Raw genomic sequence first — 22,100 nt, 5'->3', positions numbered from 1 at the left:
TTTACTCAAAATACTCGCAGAATTTTATTGTAGATTGATTAGGCAAATAACATTGCCATAGACAAAAAAAAAAACACACACACACAATCTTGGTCTGACAGTTTGTGATAGATTTTATGTGTCCTTCGAATCAAAGGGATTAACTCCAATAACAGTAATTTTATTTATTATTATCATTTTAAAAAAGATTTTTTTTAAAAAAGAATTGTACTTTGCATCCAACTACAAAAAAATCCTACCAAAAACCCAAATGGCTTTGAATATCAAATTTATTTTTAAAAATATCTAAATTTACTTTGGTGGAAAGGTTTTTTTTTCTTTTTTAAATTTAAGTGCTAAGTCACCAGGGTAAAATTTAAATAGAAATTACAGTACTGTCCCCAAATACTTAAACGAGACGAAAAATCCACTTTGCTGGCATAGACTTACATTCACCCGTCACATTTCCATGTTACATTTCCCACTGAAAAATGGGAAATTGTAAATACTATGTACAAGATTTAGTAAGGTCATTCAAAATAAAAAAAAGATGCTGCAATAGTTTTAGATAACAAAAAGTTATTTCCCCACGGAATATTTCCTATAAAAGATATGTAACAAAGTAGTAATACCTATAAAATGGCTATTACTAAAACAAAGCTGTCGTCAATAGGCCTCTAGTACTTTAAATGAGGAAAATGGCTTCACAAAGTGGTAGTCTAAATTCCCACAGTGAGGGCACTGTTGAACGTTGCTGTATTCAGAAAAATATTGCATTCCGATGCGTACATCGATGACTGGCTTTCCACAGTGCTTGCAATTCAGCCGGGCCTAGAATAATAAAGAGACAGTAATTGGGCAACATATACCAATAAAAGCGATTCAACCTGTAGTAACTTTGTCAGTGACACCTATGATGCATCTCATAAGCTTCTGACTAAACTATAACCACAGTAAAGCATGGTATACGCATAAGATAGCCGCAGACCAAATGCTCCTCCAGATATCTCTCTCAACCTTCCTGTAAAGGAGAGCTCTAACAAAAAAAACACATTTTTTTCAAAACAACTGGTGTCAGAAAGTTATACAGATTTGTAAAAACATCTATTTAAAAATCTTCAGTCTTCCAGTACTTATCAGCAGCTGTATGTCCTGCAGGAAGTGTATTTTTTCCAGTGCTCTCTGCTGCCACCTCATGAAGGAACTGTCCAGAGCAGTAGCAAATCCCCATAGAAAACCTCTCCTGTTCTGGACATTTCCGGTCATGGACAGAGGTGGCAGCAAAAAGCCCTGTGTCAAACTGGAAAGAACACACTACTTCCTGCAGGACATACAGCAACTGATAAGTACTGGAAGACTGGAGATTTTTAAATAGAAGTAAATTACAAATTTGTATAACTTTCTGACACTTCGAAAGGGAAAAAAAAATCAACGGAGTACTCCTTTAAGGGGCGATTATTGGCAACGTTTGGCTAATATTTGGGTCATCTAAAAGGGCTAGTGTTCAGCCGCAAGCGAGAAACAGCCACTTGATGGCTGATCGCATCTTTGGCCTGCGGTAAAATCCATCATTATTGTGCACACACCTCTGTGTTAACAGGGGACAGCTGATAACAAAGAATGTTAATGGCTGAACAAACAATGCAGGGATCATTTGTGCGGCCCGAGCAGGCAATTAACCACACCTTTTAAAGGCACTGCAAGCAAGCGCCAATTTTGCTGTTTTATAGTTTCTAGGAATGCAGCGTATATTTCTATTTTCATTTAATGTACACTGGGATGATGCCAACAATTCCTCGGGGACACCAGGGAACGTGGTAAGGCAAGTTTTTTATTTAGTTTATTATTTTATACTAAAGGCAAGGGCTGCACGAACATCGCTAACTTTCTGCGCCAAAGCCAGAAGTGGATTCAAATGGGATGGAAGGGAGGACGTGCATTTTTCTGTTGGACACCCTTTTGATTTGGCACAACAACTGCAGTGGTAGTTTTTTTTTTTTTTTTTTTTAAAACACACCGTGTTTTTAACATTCTCTACCACATATCCTTTTCTATGTAGTAGTCTGCAGCTACTATCATTAGTGAGTGTAGATTGTAGGTGGTCTCCCCAGCTGGCGAACCACCCCAACAGGGGTAACTATATTTACTATACACACCATGTATAATAGGAATGTGGTAGCAGAGGATTTTAAACATTGTTTCACGCTTATACCTTTTAAAAGCAGTTATTAAGTGTTATATTTTAAATATTTTTTCACAAAGAAAGCCCAGGTCTAAGGGCCCTATTCCACAGGACGATTATTGTTCAGATTATCGTTAAAGGGGTACTCCAACAGGGGGGCTATTTTTGAATCTGGCCGGGGAGGAGGTGGCTGAGAGAAAAGACGTCCACTCACCTCCCCGGATCCAGCGGTGGGTCCCGTATCACGGCGCTCCGGTCCCCGGCGGCTTCCTGGTGTCTGACGCGGGCTCGAGACGTGACATCTCAGGTCCGCTCAGCAAGTCAGTAACAGCGGATCTGAGCGGACTTGAAACGGATCCCACCTCTCTTACTGACTGGCTGAGAGGACTTGAGACGTCAAGTCTCGAACCCGCGTCAGACACCAAGAAGCGGCTGGGGACCGGAGCGCCGCTATGCGGGATCCGCCGCTGGATACGGGGAGGTGAGTAGACGTCTTTTCTCTCAGCCACCTCCTCCCCAGCCAGAACCAAAAATAGCCCCCCCCCCGCTGGAGTACCCCTTTAAATCGTTCGAATCTAAACGATAATGGTTCGGTTGAATAGCAGTTAACGATTAATGACCGAATGAGAAATCGTTGATCGTTTAATAAGACCTGGACCTATTTTTATCGTTGCTCGTTCGCACATCCTTCGCATTGAATTGAAGACGTTGTTCGGTTGTTCGTAGTAGTGACGAATGCAATAGCGACGACCGCAAGAACGATCATAAGTAACGGTTATTGTTCCATGTAAATGGGTTAATGATTTCAAGTCTTTCGCAATAGCAGTCGTTTGGATGTTTTATTGTTAACGATTACGCGAACAATAATCGTCCCATGGAATAGGGCCCTAAGTGGGCTGTTTGGCCCTTTGTGCCTGTTAGTATTGACTGATGGTAGTCATGGACATCAGAGGCCTCAGGCCTCTGGTGTCCTGGCTGTCTACGGAGGCAGACAGGGAGAGAGGGAATGACAGGCAGAGAGGGGAGGGGTGTCCTGGTTGTTTACAGAGGCCAACAGGGAGAGTGGGGAGGGCTGGCAGAGTGCACTGCACTTCTGCGATCTCTGCCCCTCCCCCTCTTTCCTGCCACTGGCAGCTGATACCAGCGATGTACTGTAACAGAATGGTGAATAGTTCCCGATATCAGTGATTTAATGGAATGGTGTATACAGCCCATACCAATGAATTAACACAATGGTGTATACAGCTAATACCAGTGATGGAATAGAATGGTGTATACAGCTGATACCAGTGATAGAATTAAATGGTGTATAGAGCTCCTGATATCAGTGATGTAATAGAATGGTGTATGGAGCCAATACCAGTGATATAATAAAATGGTACAGTACAGTACAGTACTTGTGTTATACTGTAGTCAGTTCCAGGAATAGTTTTAGGGCTGGGCAATACTTCCCATATATAGGGATGTACGAAAAAAGTTCATAATACAGTAATGATTGCTGTATGAACGCTGTCTCATGAAACACATGATAAAAGACATGACTGTGTGCTCTGTCACAATCTTTATGTGTAAATGTATGCTGCTGCTGGGTAGTCGGCTCACAGAGTTTTCACTGTATATCAGAAAATAATTAAAGAAAAAACACTAAAATTAGCATTTATTCTTACAAACCTGACAACATGGGGATGCCGCCAAAATATCGTAAGTGTACATGGTTCCGAGTTGATGCCAGCTTCCATCCCACCGTGACTTGCATTTGATGCAGATAATTTTATGAACACCTTCTAAGCAGTCCACACAGACAGCATACAAGTGCATAAGTCTTCCTGTGATGGAAAACACAGCAACGTTCAGAAGACAACGCAAAATCAGATCACATAACCAACAATTGTATGTTTTGTAGCTCCACCTTGTGGACACCATGTGTAATGCAACACAATGCATTTCCTAGGTATAGAAACACCTAATAATACCTAAGAAAGTATTCATAAACTAACACAGCCAACCTGGTGGGAAATATTAAATAAGAGAAACTTTTATTCCAGACTGCACCTCGAAGGAAATGTTTTTATTTTATTGTACAGAATTGTCTTTATTACACAGTAATACAGCTTAACTCTACCTGTGATCAAAAACCAAAAACATCATATACAACACATAATGCCTCGGGGGGGGGGGGGGGGGGGGGAACCGCGGGAGAAGAGATTCAAAGTCCAGATAGCAACTAGCAACATGAAATAGGTAAAAAAAATATCTGATCAGCTGAAAATGTAAAGAAGAAGAGAAGAGATGGTAATACCAGGCAACCAATTTACCACCACTCCCTCTGGTGGGAAGATTGCCCAAAGGGTAATTTACAGCGACTTTATCCGTGGTGAAGTAAATACCCAAGCATGCACCCTTGTGACCATAGGTGCTAAAGTATATAATATAAAAGATAACTGTGGCACTCAGAGTAAATTGAAAAATCATTTTTCACTTTACTCTGAGTGCCACAATTATCTTTTATATTATATATATATATATATATATATATATATATATATCTTATATAGCTGTGATCTAGGCTGCAGTAGCAAACAAGCAAGACTGCACTGTCTATTTGTATTTTTATCATGGATTTCGAACAAATAAAGCTGGAATAAGTTTCTTTTTGAACTATTGTATTTCAGCTTGTCTCCAGGTGAAGTTCCCTGCATCTCCAATTGGACCCTCAAGACCAAGGTAATGTGACTATTCTCACAAGGCATAATTATTGTAGTAGCGGTATAAAAACTCTGACCTCATTCATATAGGGTCTAGCTGTAATGCCCAAGTTATGGGGTGGATTAAAAAACTGCAAAAAAAAAAAAAAAGACACAGCAACTGGCACTACGCTATATATAGGTATCAATGGATTTGTATGCAACACAGGTGATATAATGTTCAGGGTATCATGGTGCTTCTCTCATGAATGCAAGATAATATGAACACTTCCAATAGAAAAGAGGACAAAGAGAGCACCCTTTAGAAACTTCTTCTTTATTTGCTCAACATTAAAAGTCAATCAGTACAGTATGCAGACAGCGGGGATGCCAGCTCCTCCACAGACACAACATGACAGCTGTTTCGTGCACTACAGCACTTCTACCTGACCTGGTTCCTGCAATCGGAGATGCTTTCTTCTTGTGCACCAGCCCGGCTCTATGCACTGGAGGCGGGCCCTACACCCTCAGGGTGATGATATCCCCTCCCCTTGGTGATTAGACCCTGCTTGATTCTAATGGAGGCGTATCACCGAGGGAAGGGGATATAATGACATGGGGGGGGGGGCGCACCTCCAGAGCATAGAGCCAGGCCAGTGAACAAGAAGAAAGTGGCGCCAAGTCTTGGAGCCAGGCAGCGTTTTAAAAGGACCACATCAATGGGATCACCACGCCTATTTGGTAAATTTGCTTTTAACAAATAGATTTGACTATTTACTAAACCTCTGCTAAAGTTGCAGTAAACAGCAATGCATGCAGGGCAATCTCCCCACCAGGGAAACGCTGAGGGAGTGGGAAACCAATTGTCTGATACTGCATATATCATCTGTATGGAGCACTTTCTTTGTCTTTACTGCTATTTGGGCATTTTTTTACCCATTAGATTATGCTCACTCATCTACCATGGTATTTAACCAAAGGTATTGTTGTGCCATGACTATGAGTAATAAAGACAAGAAACTGAACATAAGGACAAGGGGGTACAATCTGAGGTTAGATAAAAATAGAACATAAGAGAGGTACAAAAAAAAGGCACAGTCTGGAAACATGCATCTTTGAAGCGGGCATAAATTGTAGTAAATTTGGCACAAGGAAGGACACCCCCCCTTTGTGATATGCCACACCTTCTACCTGCCCACATGTCGAGTGTTTTGCAGTCCTGGCAAGAAGTCTCAAAATACTGTGCAAAAGCTTTGCTTGTGCAATATTTTGTAAGAGATGCTGAATTGTTTGGGTTTGGCAACCTTCTCCAAACCCAAATGCTTGGAATAACCCCTGGGGGCTCGAGGAGTTGGATGCCACCATAGGGCTGCCATGAAAACATGGATTCAGCTTAAGGCTGTATCCATGTTTTACCAGACTCCCTAGGGCTGCATCCAACTTTCTCAGCCACTGGTAATTAAAGGACAACTCCGGGCAAAATGCATTTTTTAATATGTTATTACAAAAGGAAAGTTAGACAAATTTCTAATATACAATAATTATGGGAAATGCACATATACTGCTATTTTCCTCAATTTAGTAGATCAGGCAGTCTTCAATACTCCTAAAAAAAAACGTGACACCACAAATCAGTTGTAATTCCTATGAAGTGTCCAGCAGGGGGCGCAGTGTATGGAGAAATGACTTTGTAAGAATAACTATATCACAAGTGCCAGCAGCCCCATCCACGGTACATAGGACGGGGCTGCTGGCACTTGTGGTGCGACTGTCCCCCTTCAGCTGCCTCCCCCCTGCAGCCCCCAGTGAAAACCCCCCCCCCCTAAAGAACCCAGAACCACCCCCTTCACAAGTGCCAGCAGCCCCGTTCACAGCACATAGGACGGGGCTGCTGGCTTTTGTAGTGCGGCTGCCCCCCCATGAAGCAGACCCCAGACCAGCAACATCCCCCCCCCTTCCCCACTGCCTCTCTTCTCTCCCGCACAGTAGCAGGAGAAGAGAGAGCGGGGAGACGCCACATCAAAGGAGGTGATGGACCTCCTCTCGGTGCGGCTCGGGGGGCACCCAAGGGAAGGGGGTGTGTTGGGGTGAGCTATGGGGTCCTTGGGAGGGGTTCACTGGTCTGGGGTATGTAGCGGGGGGGGGGGGGAACCCTCCTCCCCCCAAGGACCCCGTAGCTCACCCCAACACACCCCCTTTTCTTGGGTGCCCCCCGAGAGGTGATGCACCTCCTCTTAGTGCGGCTTGGGGGTTACCAAGGGAAGGGGGTGTTTGGGGGTGTTGCTGGTCTGGGGGTCTGCTTTTGTGAGGGGTGGGGGAGGGAGGGTGCAGCCCCGTCCTATGTACCGTGGACAGGGCTACTGGCACTTGTGATGGGGGTAGTTTAGGGGTCTTTAGGGGGTGGGGGGGCGAACCACAAGTGCCAGCAGCTCCGTCCTATGTACCGTGGATGGGGCTGCTGTGATATAATTGTTCTTACGTAATGTAATTTCTCATACACTGCGCCCCCTGCTGGACACTTCATAGGAATTACAACTGATGTGTGACGTCACAGTTTTTTAGGAGAATTCAAGACTGCCTGATCTACTAAATTGAGGGAAATGGCATTTTATGTGTATTTCCCATAATTCGTGTATATCAGAAATTTGTCTAACTTTCTTTATGTAATAACATATTAAAAATACATTTTGCCTGGACTTCTCCTTTAAATACCGAACATTCGGGTTCGGACATACTCAAGGTTTGCACATCTCTTAATGCCACATATAAACAAAAGTTACATTTTACCAGTACACAATGAAATCTATGATATTGTACTTCCTGGTTACACACATCATCCAATTTACATGGACGAGAAAGTGTTCAGTTACACAGCGGCTTTATCTACATGGGAAGAGATTATTATAGTACACGGAGCTGTTACTACTCAAAGGTGACCGAGATTTGTCAGGTTAAATGGTGAAAGGTCCCTTTAATATCTAGATATAACAAAACACCCGTAGTAATATTGTTAGCTGACTGGCACATTCTCCTGGGTGGCTCGGTCTCTTATTCCATTTTCACCTGGGATTCTGTGGCTTAGTGATCTATGTCTACAAAAGGCCTAAGAAGATTTAGAGGCTTTAGCCTGATTCACTTGCTCTATAATCAGCTGTACAGTAATTTCATGGTTACTTACCACTAAACTGGGAATCTGCCGTCCCTTATAAAGATCGTTTACTCTTTATGTAGCCATGTGGCACAAACCATTATAGTATCTGATGTATTGCTAAGAGATTAGACTGTCCAGTCTGCAGCGCAGCAAATCAGCTGATCCAATTCATCTGACTTACAATGGACACATCTGAGGCCAGTAATATCTATAGGAGAATATTCAGCGTCATGGAAATAGCATTTTATCCCTAATCTTGAAAACTGAAATGAGAACTATTCCAGTGGTTATAGTTTTATATTTGTGTCTTCCAAGAAGAATGTTTTTTCACTGTACACACACACTATGTTTATACTGTACGTAACGTTTCTTTATTACTAGGTTAAAGGAAATCTGACAGCACCGAGACCTGACCCAAGTTGCTGACCGTGTTCTAAAGGTGACAGCACCCTAGTGGACATGGTAACTCTGGTTTATCTGTCCATGGAAGAGAAAATGCGCAATCCATGTTTTCTAACAGTGATAAAGAGTCAAAAAGGAGTTCTGGCTCTGTGGCTACGCTGCGGTCTGGCACGCTAATCCCTGGTTCCTCCTCCCTCTTTCATTTGAGTAATAATTTGTTTTTGGCCAGTGGCTCTAGTTCACGTGCCACTGATATAAAGGGCTTCCTGCGTCCTGTGACCATTGTAGACCCATCTGGAGAGTAATTTGTTGCAGATTTATGGTGCCATGTGTAAAGCTTTACCTTACTCTTGTCCTTCCTTAAAAGAGGTTTTCTGGGACCTTGATATTAATGACCTATCCTTTGGGTACGTCATGGGGGTACACTGCAAGTGCATATAATAATACAGACATGCTATATTATATTCAACATTCACATGCATCTGGTTTTTTTAGGGGGTTAGGGGGACATGGAATTTGGAAATCTAGTACATAACATGTCATGCAGACTTCTATAACCTGGACAGGTGAGGAGACAAGCACGTGAGACCAGCAATTCTACAGTAGTATTTTGACTATAAAACATTATACAAACATTTTACCTTGAAGATGGCAAGGTACGTCGTAGTCAATCTCATCATGCCTCGAGGGGCTGAGAAACAACGTTCCATCCACTAGCGGAAACTGCTCGAATACAGGGAGCACCCGATGGCATAATGCACAGTTGACTACATTTCTGTGACTAGCACTGAGAGCAGACAGGATAAATTTTCGTAGGTCCTCTCCCTGTCCAACCTGTGCGTCATCTTCCATACGTACATGAAAAGTATTCAGCTTATGCCGTGGTATATGAGCTAACAATTCTGAGAGGTCAAGTCTCCGGAGGAATTGTACTGGTGCATCTAACCGCCCTGACCTATGTGCCTGTAATCCAGAAATACTGTAGTCAAAGTGCGTATTCCTGAGCACTCCACCGGAGGCAATACTTTTCTTGTGAGGTTCCAAATGAATAGCGTTCTTTAAAAATTCACCTAAGTATCTAGAACTACGGGGGACATTAAAGTGAGAAGGGGAGAGGATAGGATAGCCAGCAGGGGGTGACTGACCCGGAGAAATACATGGAGAACGTAGTCCATGTGAACCGCCACTGCCCTTTTCTTGGGAGTTTTGTCTGTCCACGGAATGTCTACGTGGGGGGTCAAAGTTTATCCCTTTTTGAGGTTTTGTTGACCCACGACATTTCTTTACGTCATCTGAGGACTCGGACATAGATCTACCTGTGGTCTTTTCTGGAACAGATTTTTTCTTTTTTTCATCCTGCATTCTTTTGACCTGATACCAGTCCGTATCTTTTTTTAAGTGGCCCTGACCACAGCGACAAGAGCAAAACCGAAAAGCCAGGTCATAGCCCTTTTTAGTCCACATGTTCTGGCGACACTGTTTCTCGTTCCAGCTACGGGCTCTGCCAATGCAATTGAACTGCACGAGAATACTGCTTTCCCATTCATAAAAGCACTGCAGGTGCATCCACGTGCTGAAAGGGCAGTGCTCATTATTACAGATAACTTTCTGGTAGTCATCTTTGTCCAGGTCAACAGGTCTACCTAGACTGCAAATAAGTGGAGTGGCACAAGCAGCTTCTGAAAAAAAAAAAGAATAAATAAATAAAAAATTATAAAAGTAAAAAAAGCAAACATTATACTACATTTCATAATTCCACAAAGCTTAAGCTGGGTTCACACTAAGTTTCTGCAATAAAACGGATGAAAAACGGATGCAGTTGCAAGCATCCATTTTGATTAGTTTTTTCCATTGACTTCCATTATATTAAAAAAAAAAAAAAAAAAAAAAAAAAAAACACGGATCAAAATGGATCTGTTTTCTTTGACGGACACAAAAACGTGGTCGACCTCATTTTTGTGTCGGGCAAAACAACCGGATCCGTTTTGATCCAATTTTTTTTTTTATAATGGAAGTCAATGGAAAAAACGGATCAGTTTTCTCAATCAGTTTTTCATTAGTTTTTTTTTGCAAAAAACGGATTGCAAAAACGTAGTGTGAACCCAGCCTTATAGAGAAACAATGTACAGAACTTGGATCAGAATGGTACTTCCAGATTGCAGGTGTCCACTACAATGTTAGGGTGTGCGTTCAGCTACAATTAAGAGGCACATGCAGAAATACTTATAAAAAGCTTGAAGCGAATGTACCATCAGGTCCTTTTTTCAAAACACTGCCCGATTCCTGAGCTCAGTGCAGTAGTTTTCTCATGCACCGGCCTGCCTTAATTCATTGGAGGCGGGCCCAGCACTCCCCCAATGTAATGATATCCCCTCCCCTCTGTGACACAGACCTGTTGATTCTAATGGAAGTGCACGAGAAAGGGGAGGAGATATTGTCACACTGGGGGGCACCAGGCCCACCTCCAGTGCATAGAGCAGGCTGGTGCATGAGAAAAAAAACTGTTGGAAGTATTTTGAAAAAAAAGTAAAATGGACCACACCACTAAGATCACCATGCCGATAGGGTAATTGATTAGCTAAATTCTTCTGCCTTTACACAGAGAGATTTATCTGACAGATTTTTTAAGCCAAAGCCAGGAACAGCTTATAAACAGAGACCAGGTCATAAAGGAAAGACTGAGATTTCTCCTCTTCTCAAACCCATTCCTGGCTTTGGCTTCAAAAATCTGTCAGATAAATCTCACTGTGTAAAGGCACCCTTAGACTTTCTAAACTTACATGATCAACAACAGCACTGGATGTATCGGAGTGGCTCATGTTAATGTTCTGCAGTTAAAAAAAATTATCAGATCAACTGGTGCCAGAAAGTTTTACAGATTTGTAAATGACTACCATTTAAAAATCTTAAGTCCATTTGATTCCAGTACTTATCTGCTGCTGCATGCCCTGCAGTAAGTGTTGTACTCTTCCCAGTCTGACTCAGTGCTCTCTGCTGCCACCTCTGTCCATGTCAGGAACTGTCCAGAGCAATAGGGAATTCCCATAGAAAACCTCTCTTGCTCTGGACAGCAGAGTGCACTGTGTCAGACTGGAGAAAAAAAAAAACTTCCTGTGGGACATCCAGCAGCTGATAAGTACTGGAAGACTGGAGACTTCTAAATTCAAGTAATTAAAAATCTGTATAATTTTGACACCAGTTGAATTAAAAACTATTTTTTTTTTAACTAGGGTACCCCTTTAAGGCTGGGTTCACACTACGTATATTTCAGTCAGTACTGTGGTCCTCATATTGCAACCAAAACCAGGAGTGGATTGAAAACACAGAAATGATCTGTTCACACAATGTTGAAACTGAGTTGATGGCCGCCATTTAATGGCAAATATTTGCTGTTATTTTAAAACAACGGCTGTTATATTGAAATAATGGCAGTTATTTACTGTTATATGGCGGCCATCCACTCAATTTCACCATTGTGTGAACAGATCCTTTCTGTGTTTTTAATCCACTCCTGGTTTTGGTTGCAATATGAGGACCACAATACTGACTGAAATATACGTAGTGTGAACCCAGCCTAAGACTGACTAAATTCAGGCCAAATATTGCCAGTCTGCTGCCAGCATGTTATAGAGCTGGATGAGCTGATATAAAGTTTAGTATAAGAAAAAAAATTCTGCAGAGCTTTTAATGAAAATACCGAAGTAAATCTCCACTTATTGTGGGTTTAGGATTCCAGTTGGCAGTCCTAATCAGTGACTGACAGTCCGTCCTGTATGAGTGTACATATAAAGACTGGAGTCCATCAATGATAAGGACCATCCACTGGACCCAAAAAGCCCAAAATAAGAAGAGATTTTGAGCAACATTTTCAAAGTAATACAGAATCTTTTCCACTGAACTATGTATCAGTCTATTCAGCTCTTCCTGCTGTATGACATAGAGCTTGCAGAACAGACTGCATTATCAGAGATGAGCGAATACTAAAATGCTTGTTACTCAAGTAGAGTTCTCGAGTTCTCAATTCGAGTAACGAACCCCATTTAAGTCAGTGGGAGACTCAAGTATTTTTTTAGGGGCCTCCTATTTGGCAGAGGGGAGGGTGTCTGGTGCACCTGAAAACTCTGAAAGAGATGGACACAACACAGAAATGTAACTGGCACAGCGGGGGAGCATGCATGGATGCATTAAAGACTCCCAGCTCCCCGAATTAGGCCACTTTTACAGTCTGACAATATTGCGCACCCACTCCAGGATAAAGTCCCATTTACATAAAGTAAAGTACATTTACAGGACTATACTGGTACTATACTGTATGGCAGAAAAAGGGATAACACTAGCCAGAAAGAAAAATGTATTCAAGTTGTGGACAGTAGTGAGTGAGCAGCAAATACTCAGAGACCACCCTAAGATTGTCACTCTATGCCACAGGTTAGACTGGTTAACACTGGTACTATACTGTATGTCAGATGATTTTCCTTCTCTTCTAGTCCTAAAAAGACTTTAGTATAGTTGTGTAATGTGGCTATAACTGACAACTACCAACTATATACCACTATACTATTTCTTCCTATATTGGTAGATTGTATGGAATTAGCTCATTATCAGTCACATTCACTAATTAGTACTACTAGTCCTTAATCCCTTAAAGGGAATCTGTAACTAGGTTTATGCTGCCTTAAATGAGAACAGCATAAAATATTGAATTAAATGCTAATAGCTGGTGGGCTGCTAAATAGGAGCCCACCAGCTGCTGACCGACAGTTGACTGCCTATACATAGCATGGATAGATAACTGCCAATCAACAGCTGGTGGGCGGAGTTTTCTGCTTCTCATGAATATACAGGACTTCTGGGCTCATGCACATAATGTAAAGGACTACTTATTGTCCTTGTTTTTCAGCAGGATATCCCTGGAGCAGCTGCACGGAATAATGTAAGTGATATATCATTATGTTCAGCTTCTCTGTCACTAGTTTAAGCTACCCTTACATAGGATAGCATAAACCTACTCTCTTTAAGCACTGAGCCTAAAATTAACTTAATGACCTCAACGATTTTCAATTTAGCCTTTTAGTTTTTATCTCCTCACTGTTAAGAGCTTTAACTTTTATTTTTCCATCTACAGGGCCATGTAAGGGCTTCTTTTTTTTGAGGAACAAATGTACTTTGTGTGCCCTATGGCTGCAGCAGGCTGTGTGTGTATGCTAGCTATGGATGCATCAGGCTGTGTGTGTGTGCGCATGTGCTATGGCTGCATCAGGCTGTGTGTGTGTGTGCTATAGCAGGGAAAAATCCAGAGGGGGCAGGGGGTGGTGGGATAGTAAGAAAGAAGTTCTATTTACCCATCCCCGTGCTCTGTAGTGCAGTGTCACGACTCATGATCCCCTGCTGGGTTCTTGATCCTGTGATGTCATGGCCTCACTCAGAAAGGCCCACTCAGCCAGTCAGTAAGGCAAGACATAGCTGTCACTGACTGGCTGAGCAGGAAGTTCCTGTGGGACCGCGATAATTCGGGAGCACGGACGCTGACAGAGAGCTGATAAATCTTGGCCTATGTGTCTATGTGTGACCGCTATATCACAGGTATTTGACATTGTTAGCAGTTTGTCTTTGTGTACAGAAAAAACTTAGACACATAAAAGTTTGTCAGCAAAAAACAAAACAAATACCTGCCCCTTCTAGTCTAGTTTTCAGTACATAATGGCTGGAGATTAGCTGCATCCACTACACACACACAGAGAAAAGAAACTGCTTTATATATTTGCCTTATTCACTCAGAAGTCGCCCCAGGATCATGTAGGACATCAGGGAGAAGCTGCTGAGCCAGTTCTACTTTACACTAGTTTGATAAATAACTCCCCTGGTGTCTGATTGGCCATTTATTAAGGAGCTGGAGTTGTAGTCGCGAGTTGGAGTCAGTCCCTGTTAAAATTTAGGAGTCAGAGTTTGAGTCGAAGCTATGGCTTACCGACTCCACCACCCTTGTGGTTAGCCCAACCAAACAACTTTAGCTGAGCCATCCTGTTACATGACGTCCCTGGAAAGAACTGTACAGCAGGGACAGGAGCGGCGTCGTACAGGTGACAGTTCAGGAGCCAGGAAGGTACGCCTACAATATTTACAAGCACCCCCTTCACGGACAAAGTGAAAATGAGCCCTGGCCAGACGACCCCTGTAACGGTTTACAAAATAAAATAACTTTTATTATGAATTATTTACAGAAACAGACATGACAGGAGAGCATAGACATCCTTTATAATAGAAATGTAACCTTTGATCAATGGAGGCACTGCCACCAATTACTAAAAGATATTATTGGACGAAACCACGTGCTTCGCAATAGTAATGATTTCAAAACACGTTGTTTCATGCAATAAAATCTTGTAGAAAACTATCTGGTTGCAGCGAGACTCCATTGATCCAAGATTTCTCCAAGGTTAAAGCTCCATGTATTCCGATGACTGGCCAGGATCACAGGCAGTCCCTCCGTACTTTGTCCGCAACAAGCACTCAGCCAAGGCAGGTGTTGTGCCCAGTATAACAGCGCTAGGTGAGTGGGATTTCTTTCTATGTACTAATTCAGACCTTGGGTTTTGCACAGGAGCACTGTCTCCCTTTCATCCTCTATAACAGTTATATATCCTGCCAGTGACTGCACGTGGTCACCGAGGTGTTCTCACACTATATTCAGTCAAAGCTGCATTTACTAACAAAGCACTCAGAAGAATGGAGCCCATATTCATGTGCCTAGTTGTTTCCATAGAAACTAATAGTAGAGAATGGATAGCATCTAAAACACATACACACACAAAAAAGGTATATATATATTATAATGCACCCCCACCCAGTCTTCTGCAGCAAGAGGTTGTAGAATACAGATGATATAGATGGTTTGGGCAGTCCCAAGTAAGCAGCTGCTGCCACTCCTATTAGTAAAAGCGACATGCAGCAGACTGTCGCTGCACAAATCAGGATCTTTCAACATGATGAAACTCCACGATCAGGCAAGATTGCACATGTCAGCTGATTGGGGCCTTTCAACATGCGCTATTACACTGAACGATTATCGGTCCGTACAGTCAGTAATCAGCCAAGACCGTTTAGAGTGATGGGCCCTTTACAATCATCTCCTACAGAAATTGCATTTCCTAATATAGAACTACTAAGTAAGCTCTAGCAATAGCCTGATCACTGGGAAGAATAACTAAAAATAAATAAATAATCTATAGTGTTAAAAAAAAAAAAAATGGACTTGAGCTGTTCTCTGGCTTCTTTTTTTTTTAAACAATTGTTTATTTTATTCGTTTTTTGTTTTTTAACACTGTATACGAAAAGTAGTAAGAGCAATATACCAGTCCCCAACACGGGATGATTCAGACATAAGGAGAAACAGGTAGCACAATAGTAACGTATCCCGTACAGGGAGTCCTATGAATAACACAAATCAGTAAGCATATTAATCTAGTAACTTGGGCTAGCAAAATCGCCATGGAGCGCCAACATTGGCGCCATCAATCAGGAAACCAAACACATTGACACGAACAAGACAAGGACAACACAGGAGTGGGGTCAAGGGGATGAACATGGGGTAGGGGGGGGGGGGGGGGGGGGGGGGGGGCTGAGCAGCAACTCAGGGCGTATGCGAGACCTCATAGTAGGCATCCCATGGATCCCAGATTTTTCTAAATTTATCCACACGGTTAGCGTGCATAGCTGTCATGTATTCCATCCTCCTCACCTCTTGTATCCGATTGACGAGCTCGGCCGCAGAGGGAATCAATGTCTGCTTCCAATACCGCGCCACCAGGCACTTAGCAGCTGTTAGTATATATAGCAACAGTCTGGCCAAATGTTTCTGCATGGTCTTGGGTGGGACATTTAGAATATAAACCATAGCATCCAAGGGAATAGTACGGCCTGTCACAGTCGCAATCAATCCTTGGATACCGCTCCAATATGGACGGAGCTTAATACAATCCCAAAATATGTGCGGTAAGGAGCCTGGTGCTTCAAAACAACGCCAACAGAGGTGCGTAGATTCAGGATACAGACGGTGTAACAACTCGGGCGTGTGGTACCAATAAAACAGGATCTTGTACTGGTTTTCCCGGTACGACACACTCGAAGAGGATTTGGCCGCTTGCGACCAGATAATTTGCCACACCTGGACGGGAATAGTCCTACCCAGGTAAGTTTCCCACTTAGCCATGTATGGGTGACTTATCTCCCGCCCCTCCTGAGGGGAATTGAGAAGAGAATAGATGGTAGAAATTAACCCTCTGGTGGAGGGGGTACTTTTGCATAACCACTCAAAGGTGGTTGGTTTCGGGAATGGTGCATATCCCGTGATTATTGCTGCCGTGGAAGAGATAATCTCATGATAGGCAGCTGACCGTTGTGGGAGGCCCCTTCTGTCCCTCAGGACAGGGAACGGCAAGACTGTCCTGGTAAACGGATCGACCACATCAGCAAAGTGGAACAAATTAGCATGTTGCCATGGAGCTATTTCATCATATGTACAACTACTCCCTATGAGATTGGTGTATATAATAGGAGTCAGTGGGGACGGAGTAGACCGTAAAGGGTATGTTGTCACCGCTATCTTCCATATGTCTAATGTGTGTTTCATGGGACCTAAAAGTGTTGCCCGGTCAGTACACGCTATGGGGGACCATAACAACTCACATGGATGGATAGGGGCCAACCAGAGCTTCTCTATTTCTGTCCATTTAGTGAACGCCGGTCTAGTAGTCCATGATGGCACACACCTCAGATGGACAGCCAAATAGTACTTGTGCAAATCGGGGACTCCAAGCCCACCAGACATCTTCCCGGCACACAACACCTTTTGCGACACTCTGTGTCGGCCCCCTCTCCATATGAATCGCATCAGTGCCCCTTGAAACCTACGTAGAGCCAGACGTGGGATCGGGACAGGCAGGGTTTCAAGTAAATAGAGGAACCGCGGGAGAACATTCATTTTCAGGGCATTGATTCTACCAATCCATGAAATAGTGAGCGTGGACCATTTACGTAGCTCTGCTTCAATGCGCCGAAATAAAGGCGGGAAGTTAGCTCCATATAGTGTTCTGTAGGAAGGTGTGATATGCGTCCCCAAGTAACGAAGAGAACCTTCCCCCCACCTATAAGGGAAAGACGATTTAAGAGACACTAATAGGGCGTCTGGCAGGTTTATTGCTAGTGCCTCAGTCTTATGTGTGTTAATTTTATATCCGGAAAGCATAGCGTATTCATCCAGGAGGGAGTGCAGGTTGGGGAGAGAAACCGCTGGGTTACTAAGAGTAAGCAGTATGTCATCCGCAAATAGCGAGAGTTTGAATTCTCTACCCCTAACCTGGACTCCCCGGACATCCGGGGAGAGACGTATGCTTGCGGCCAGCGGTTCTATACTAAGTACGAATAAAAGGGGAGAGAGCGGGCACCCCTGCCGGGTTCCGTTATGTATCGAGACTGGTCCCGAGGAGGCATGTGGTAATTTCACTCGTGCAGTTGGCACTGTATAGAGTGCATGGACCGCTTGGAGGAAGGGCCCTGAAAAACCATATGCGGTTAGGGTCGCAGATAAGAAAGTCCAACTTAGCCTATCAAAGGCTTTCTCTGCGTCTAGACTAAGTAAAACCCCCTGAGAACCAGTCTTGTTCATAACGTCAATCAGATCTATGGTGCGGCGGGTGTTGTCGCCCGCCTGTCGATTGAGGACAAAACCGACCTGGTCTGCGTGTATTAGACCAGGCAGCAGGCCCCCTAGTCTATTGGCTAGAATTTTTGTGAAGATCTTCAGGTCTGCATTCAGCAGAGATATGGGTCTGTAACTAGCCGGGTCTGCAGGGTCCTTGCCCTCCTTTGGAATAACAGTGATAAAAGAACTCAGCATAGTGGAGGGGATAGGGGAGCCCGTCATGTAGGAGTTATAGACCTGGAGCAAATGGGGTAATAGCAGCGGGGTGAATACTTTATAATATAGATATGGAAGGCCGTCAGGACCAGGGGATTTCCCATTAGGTAGGTCCTTTATCACTTCGGCCAGTTCCTCTGGGGAGATGGGGCCATTAAGGGAGGCCAGGTTGTCAGAGGTGAGCTGGGGAAGTTGGCATCTATCCAAATAAGATTTAATTACCCTGTTTCTATCGCTTATTGACCCAGAGGGGGTAGGGGGGAGGGAATAGAGTGAGGAGTAGTAGTCTGCGAATATGGCTGCAATCTGATCTGGTGTATGGTGGAGGGTCCCTGCTTTATCTTTTAGAGCAGCTGGCGAGGTCATCAGTTTTTGATCACGAAGTTGGGATGCTAAAAGTGTATCCGTTTTATTGGCCTTATCATAATATGTGTGTTTTGTGAAAGAAAGAAGTTTTTCTGTTCTGGCCAGCGCTAGGTCCTTTAGCTTATTCCGGAGCGCCACCACCTCCCTCAGGGTTGAGAGAGAAGACTTGGTACGTAAAGAGTCCTCCTTCTCTTTAAGTTGCTGTGTATATAGGTCCACCTGATGGGAGGCCGTTTTTTTAAGATGCGAGGAGAGGGAGATGCAGGCACCCCGGAAGACAGCTTTATGTGCTTCCCACAGCACAGACGGATCAGCAACACTGCCCTCATTGACCTGAAAGTATTCACGGAGGCCTTGGGCCAACTTGTCCTTGTGCACTGTGTGGCGTAGGAGACTTTCATTGAGTCGCCAATGACAAACCCTACGGGGTTGTGACAACAGGTGGAGGTCAATGGTGACAGGCGCATGGTCCGACCATACGATGGGATGAATCTCTGAAGAGGCCATGGCTCTAAGTCCTAGGATGTTCCCTAAAAAAAGATCTATGCGCGTGTGTGTAAGATGGGGGTGGGAGTAAAAGGTAAAGGTCCTTTCAGTAGGGTGACAGGCCCTCCACAAGTCAAATACCTGGTGAGATCTCATCAGCCGACGAAAAGCCTTAGACAGTTGAGTGGTGTGTATAGGTGGGGCTGTATTCGTCACGGTTGACCTATCCCTTATCTCCGAGGGTGGGGTATTAAAATCGCCTCCCAGCAGCAACAGGGCCGGGGGAAGTCGGGCTATTTTGGCATATATCCTCTCCAGGAAACGGGTCTGGCCGTCATTGGGAGCATAAACGTTACAAAGCGTGACCTGAACTCCGTCCAGTTTACCATGAAGAATGATATATCTTCCTTGGGGGTCAATGTCGGAGCTATCCTCCTGGAATCGTGTCGTGCGACCAAACAGTATGGCCACCCCAGCCTTTTTCTGATCATTAGTGGCAGAGTATACCACGGGGTACTTAAAGTAGGCAAATTTAAATGTACACGATCTGTCATGGTGGGTCTCCTGGACATAAGCTATGTCTGCTTTCAGGATGGACAGTTCTTTCAGTAGTAGGCGCCGCTTAACATTAGAGTTAAGGCCCTTCACATTTAATGTCAGAACACGCACCATGACAGGTTTTCGAATGGGTGGAGGTGATCGCAAATGTACCTGAACCCTATTACAACGGGTTGTAGCCTTCGTAGGTCGGAATCCCAGCTCATTCCGAACCAGGGAGATGAAAGTAGAGGCAGCAGCAACAGGAGAAGATACTCAGCCAAACCACCCCATCGTCTACATGAAACTGACAGTAGAGGTAACCATGCCTGTAGAACAAAGGGAAAAACATGAGGGAGGGAGACATGAAACACAACAACACAGAAAAACAAAACAAGAAAAAACCATGTTATGTGCCAGGGGGGCCGACAAGGTCCCCTTAGCGCCCTCTGAGCAGTGTAAGCAAAACCAGTAGATATGAATATGTCTACACCCCACCCACTAAGGACAGTAAGGTGGGTGAGCGGGAAAGTACTCAGTGGGATATAGGGGAAAAAGGAGAGAAGAGATGTGAGAGGAGTCAGCGGAGAGAGCAAATAACACAGTTCATACGTAGGAGCGGTGTGCGATAGCATCCACAACCAGAATCAAATATGAATCAACACTCCGGTCCAGAACTACCAGTGGGAAGTATAAAGCTATAAACACGATCCAGAATGTAGTAGAAGGACTGCATATAGAAAAAGGAGGGATGAAAGGAAGGAGAGAGACCTAGGCCAGGAAAGGGAAAAAAGTAGGGCTAGAGCATCAAATAAAGCAAACATCAGCTATAAGATGAATCGTGTTGCGTCAGCGATTCCGTGGTGAGCGTGACTGTGCAGTCACGTTTGGAGGAGATCTGGGAGCATTGCATTTCCTCGAGGACCGAACCGGTGTCCACACTGGCGGTGGTGGAGGAGGAGGTGGTAAAAGTTCCCAATTGTGCAATCGAGGAGGGGGTATGTCCAGTGTTTCACAGAACGCCTCAAGGTCATCTGCCACTCTCATAGTGGCCGATCTTCCATCCCGTCTCGCGGTGAGGCTGAAGGGAAAACCCCACCTGTACTGTATTCCGGTATCACGGAGGAGTTGCAAGAGCGGGCGTAGTCTCTTCCTTTTTTGCAGGGTGACCCACGACAGGTCAGGGAGGAGTTGAATGCTGGAACCCTCATACTCAATATCTCGCAGGTCCCTAGCCTTGGTCATTACTGCCTCTTTCAGGGAGTAATTGGTGATACAGCAAATCACGTCCCTCGGTAGAGGTGAGGCATCTTTCGGGCGTAGGGCCCTATGTGCTCTGTCCATTTGAATCCGGTGATCCCTAGGGGCCCCCAGGATCTGGTTAAATATGGCCTCTAATGCAGGCCTAAGATCAGAGTCACGGATTTGCTCAGACAGTCCACGAACTCGGATATTATGTCTGCGCCCCCTGTTGTCAATGTCTTCTAGGTGGCGTTGATAGTCGCAGATAGCAGAGTGTTGGGTTTGTACTGTAGCATGAAGATCTTTTATGTAACCACGTGTCTCATCATGGTCAGTCTCTAGGGTTTCAATACGATGAGTCATGTGCTGGAGGTCAGACCGCACTGCTGCAATCTCTGCCTTAAAGGTCTCTTTCACCTCAGTGATCAGTCCTTTGAAGTCATCTTTAGTTGGCATATTTTGCAAGAAGCTAGACCAGTGTGTGTCAGACAGCCCGGGGTGGTCCTCTCTCTCTGAAACCGTGGATTGTGATGACCACCAGTCCACTCTGTCTCGCTGGGACCGCGGTAAGTCCATTCCCCTTATGTCTGGGCTGAGGTGCGGCGCACCAGATACGGAGGCCTGAGGCGGCTGTACAGGAGTACGCCCTGAGTGGGAGGCATCCCGCTGCGGTAGAGGTGCAGGGCTAGAAGGTGCAGGGGCCGAAGCAGCCAGTGATGACTGAGGACTAACCTGGTCCTGCATGTCGGGATGTACCCCGGTCACATGACGCCCGGCTTGAGGCGCGTTATGTACCTGGGAGGCTTCCGGCAGGAATGGAGAGGCATCCGGTCTCAAGGCACTGTCCCGAGAGGCTTCCGATGCCACCGGTAACCGGGTAACCCCATGAGGAGATGGCGGAGTCTCGTGCTGGTGGAGATGCAGAGCGCCTACTGTGGGTGAGCCAGGATCTGAGGCTCTGCGGCCTCGCTTCTCGGTCATCGGCGCCATCTTGGAATTAGCTGGCTGCCGCGCGCTGCGGAGATAGGAGTCCAAGGTGGACGGTGTGATGGTCCCTGATGCCGGCAACTTAGCCTGGGACTTCTGAGGGGCCCTCTTCCCCATGTAGGTGAGTTGCGGTCCGTGTAAAATGGCTGTAGATCGCTAGATACGGTA

General features: G+C 44.5%; 1 protein-coding gene across 2 annotated transcripts in view; it reads right to left on the bottom strand.

The window, feature by feature from the left end:
* The window catches only part of HECA (hdc homolog, cell cycle regulator), a 33,533-nt gene continuing 11,433 nt past the window's right edge, over positions 1-22,100 (bottom strand). Inside the window, exons 2-4 of one of the 2 annotated variants that reach the window (XM_069975027.1) lie at positions 9,040-10,077; positions 3,833-3,987; positions 1-810 (exon numbers count right to left, since the gene is read on the bottom strand). In XM_069975027.1, coding sequence (XP_069831128.1) covers positions 646-810; positions 3,833-3,987; positions 9,040-10,077 — 1,358 coding nt within the window. In that variant the 3' untranslated portion in view covers positions 1-645. Of the gene's footprint in view, positions 811-3,832; positions 3,988-8,741; positions 8,824-9,039; positions 10,078-22,100 lie in introns of those variants that run through there. The other variant, XR_011363651.1, reaches the window with a different exon arrangement.

This window comes from Dendropsophus ebraccatus, chromosome 6 (genome assembly GCF_027789765.1).
Source record: "Dendropsophus ebraccatus isolate aDenEbr1 chromosome 6, aDenEbr1.pat, whole genome shotgun sequence".
Classification (NCBI taxonomy): Eukaryota; Metazoa; Chordata; class Amphibia; order Anura; family Hylidae; genus Dendropsophus; species Dendropsophus ebraccatus.
The sequence above is the reverse complement of the archived record's forward strand: the minus strand, read 5'-3'. Positions and strand labels throughout refer to the sequence as shown.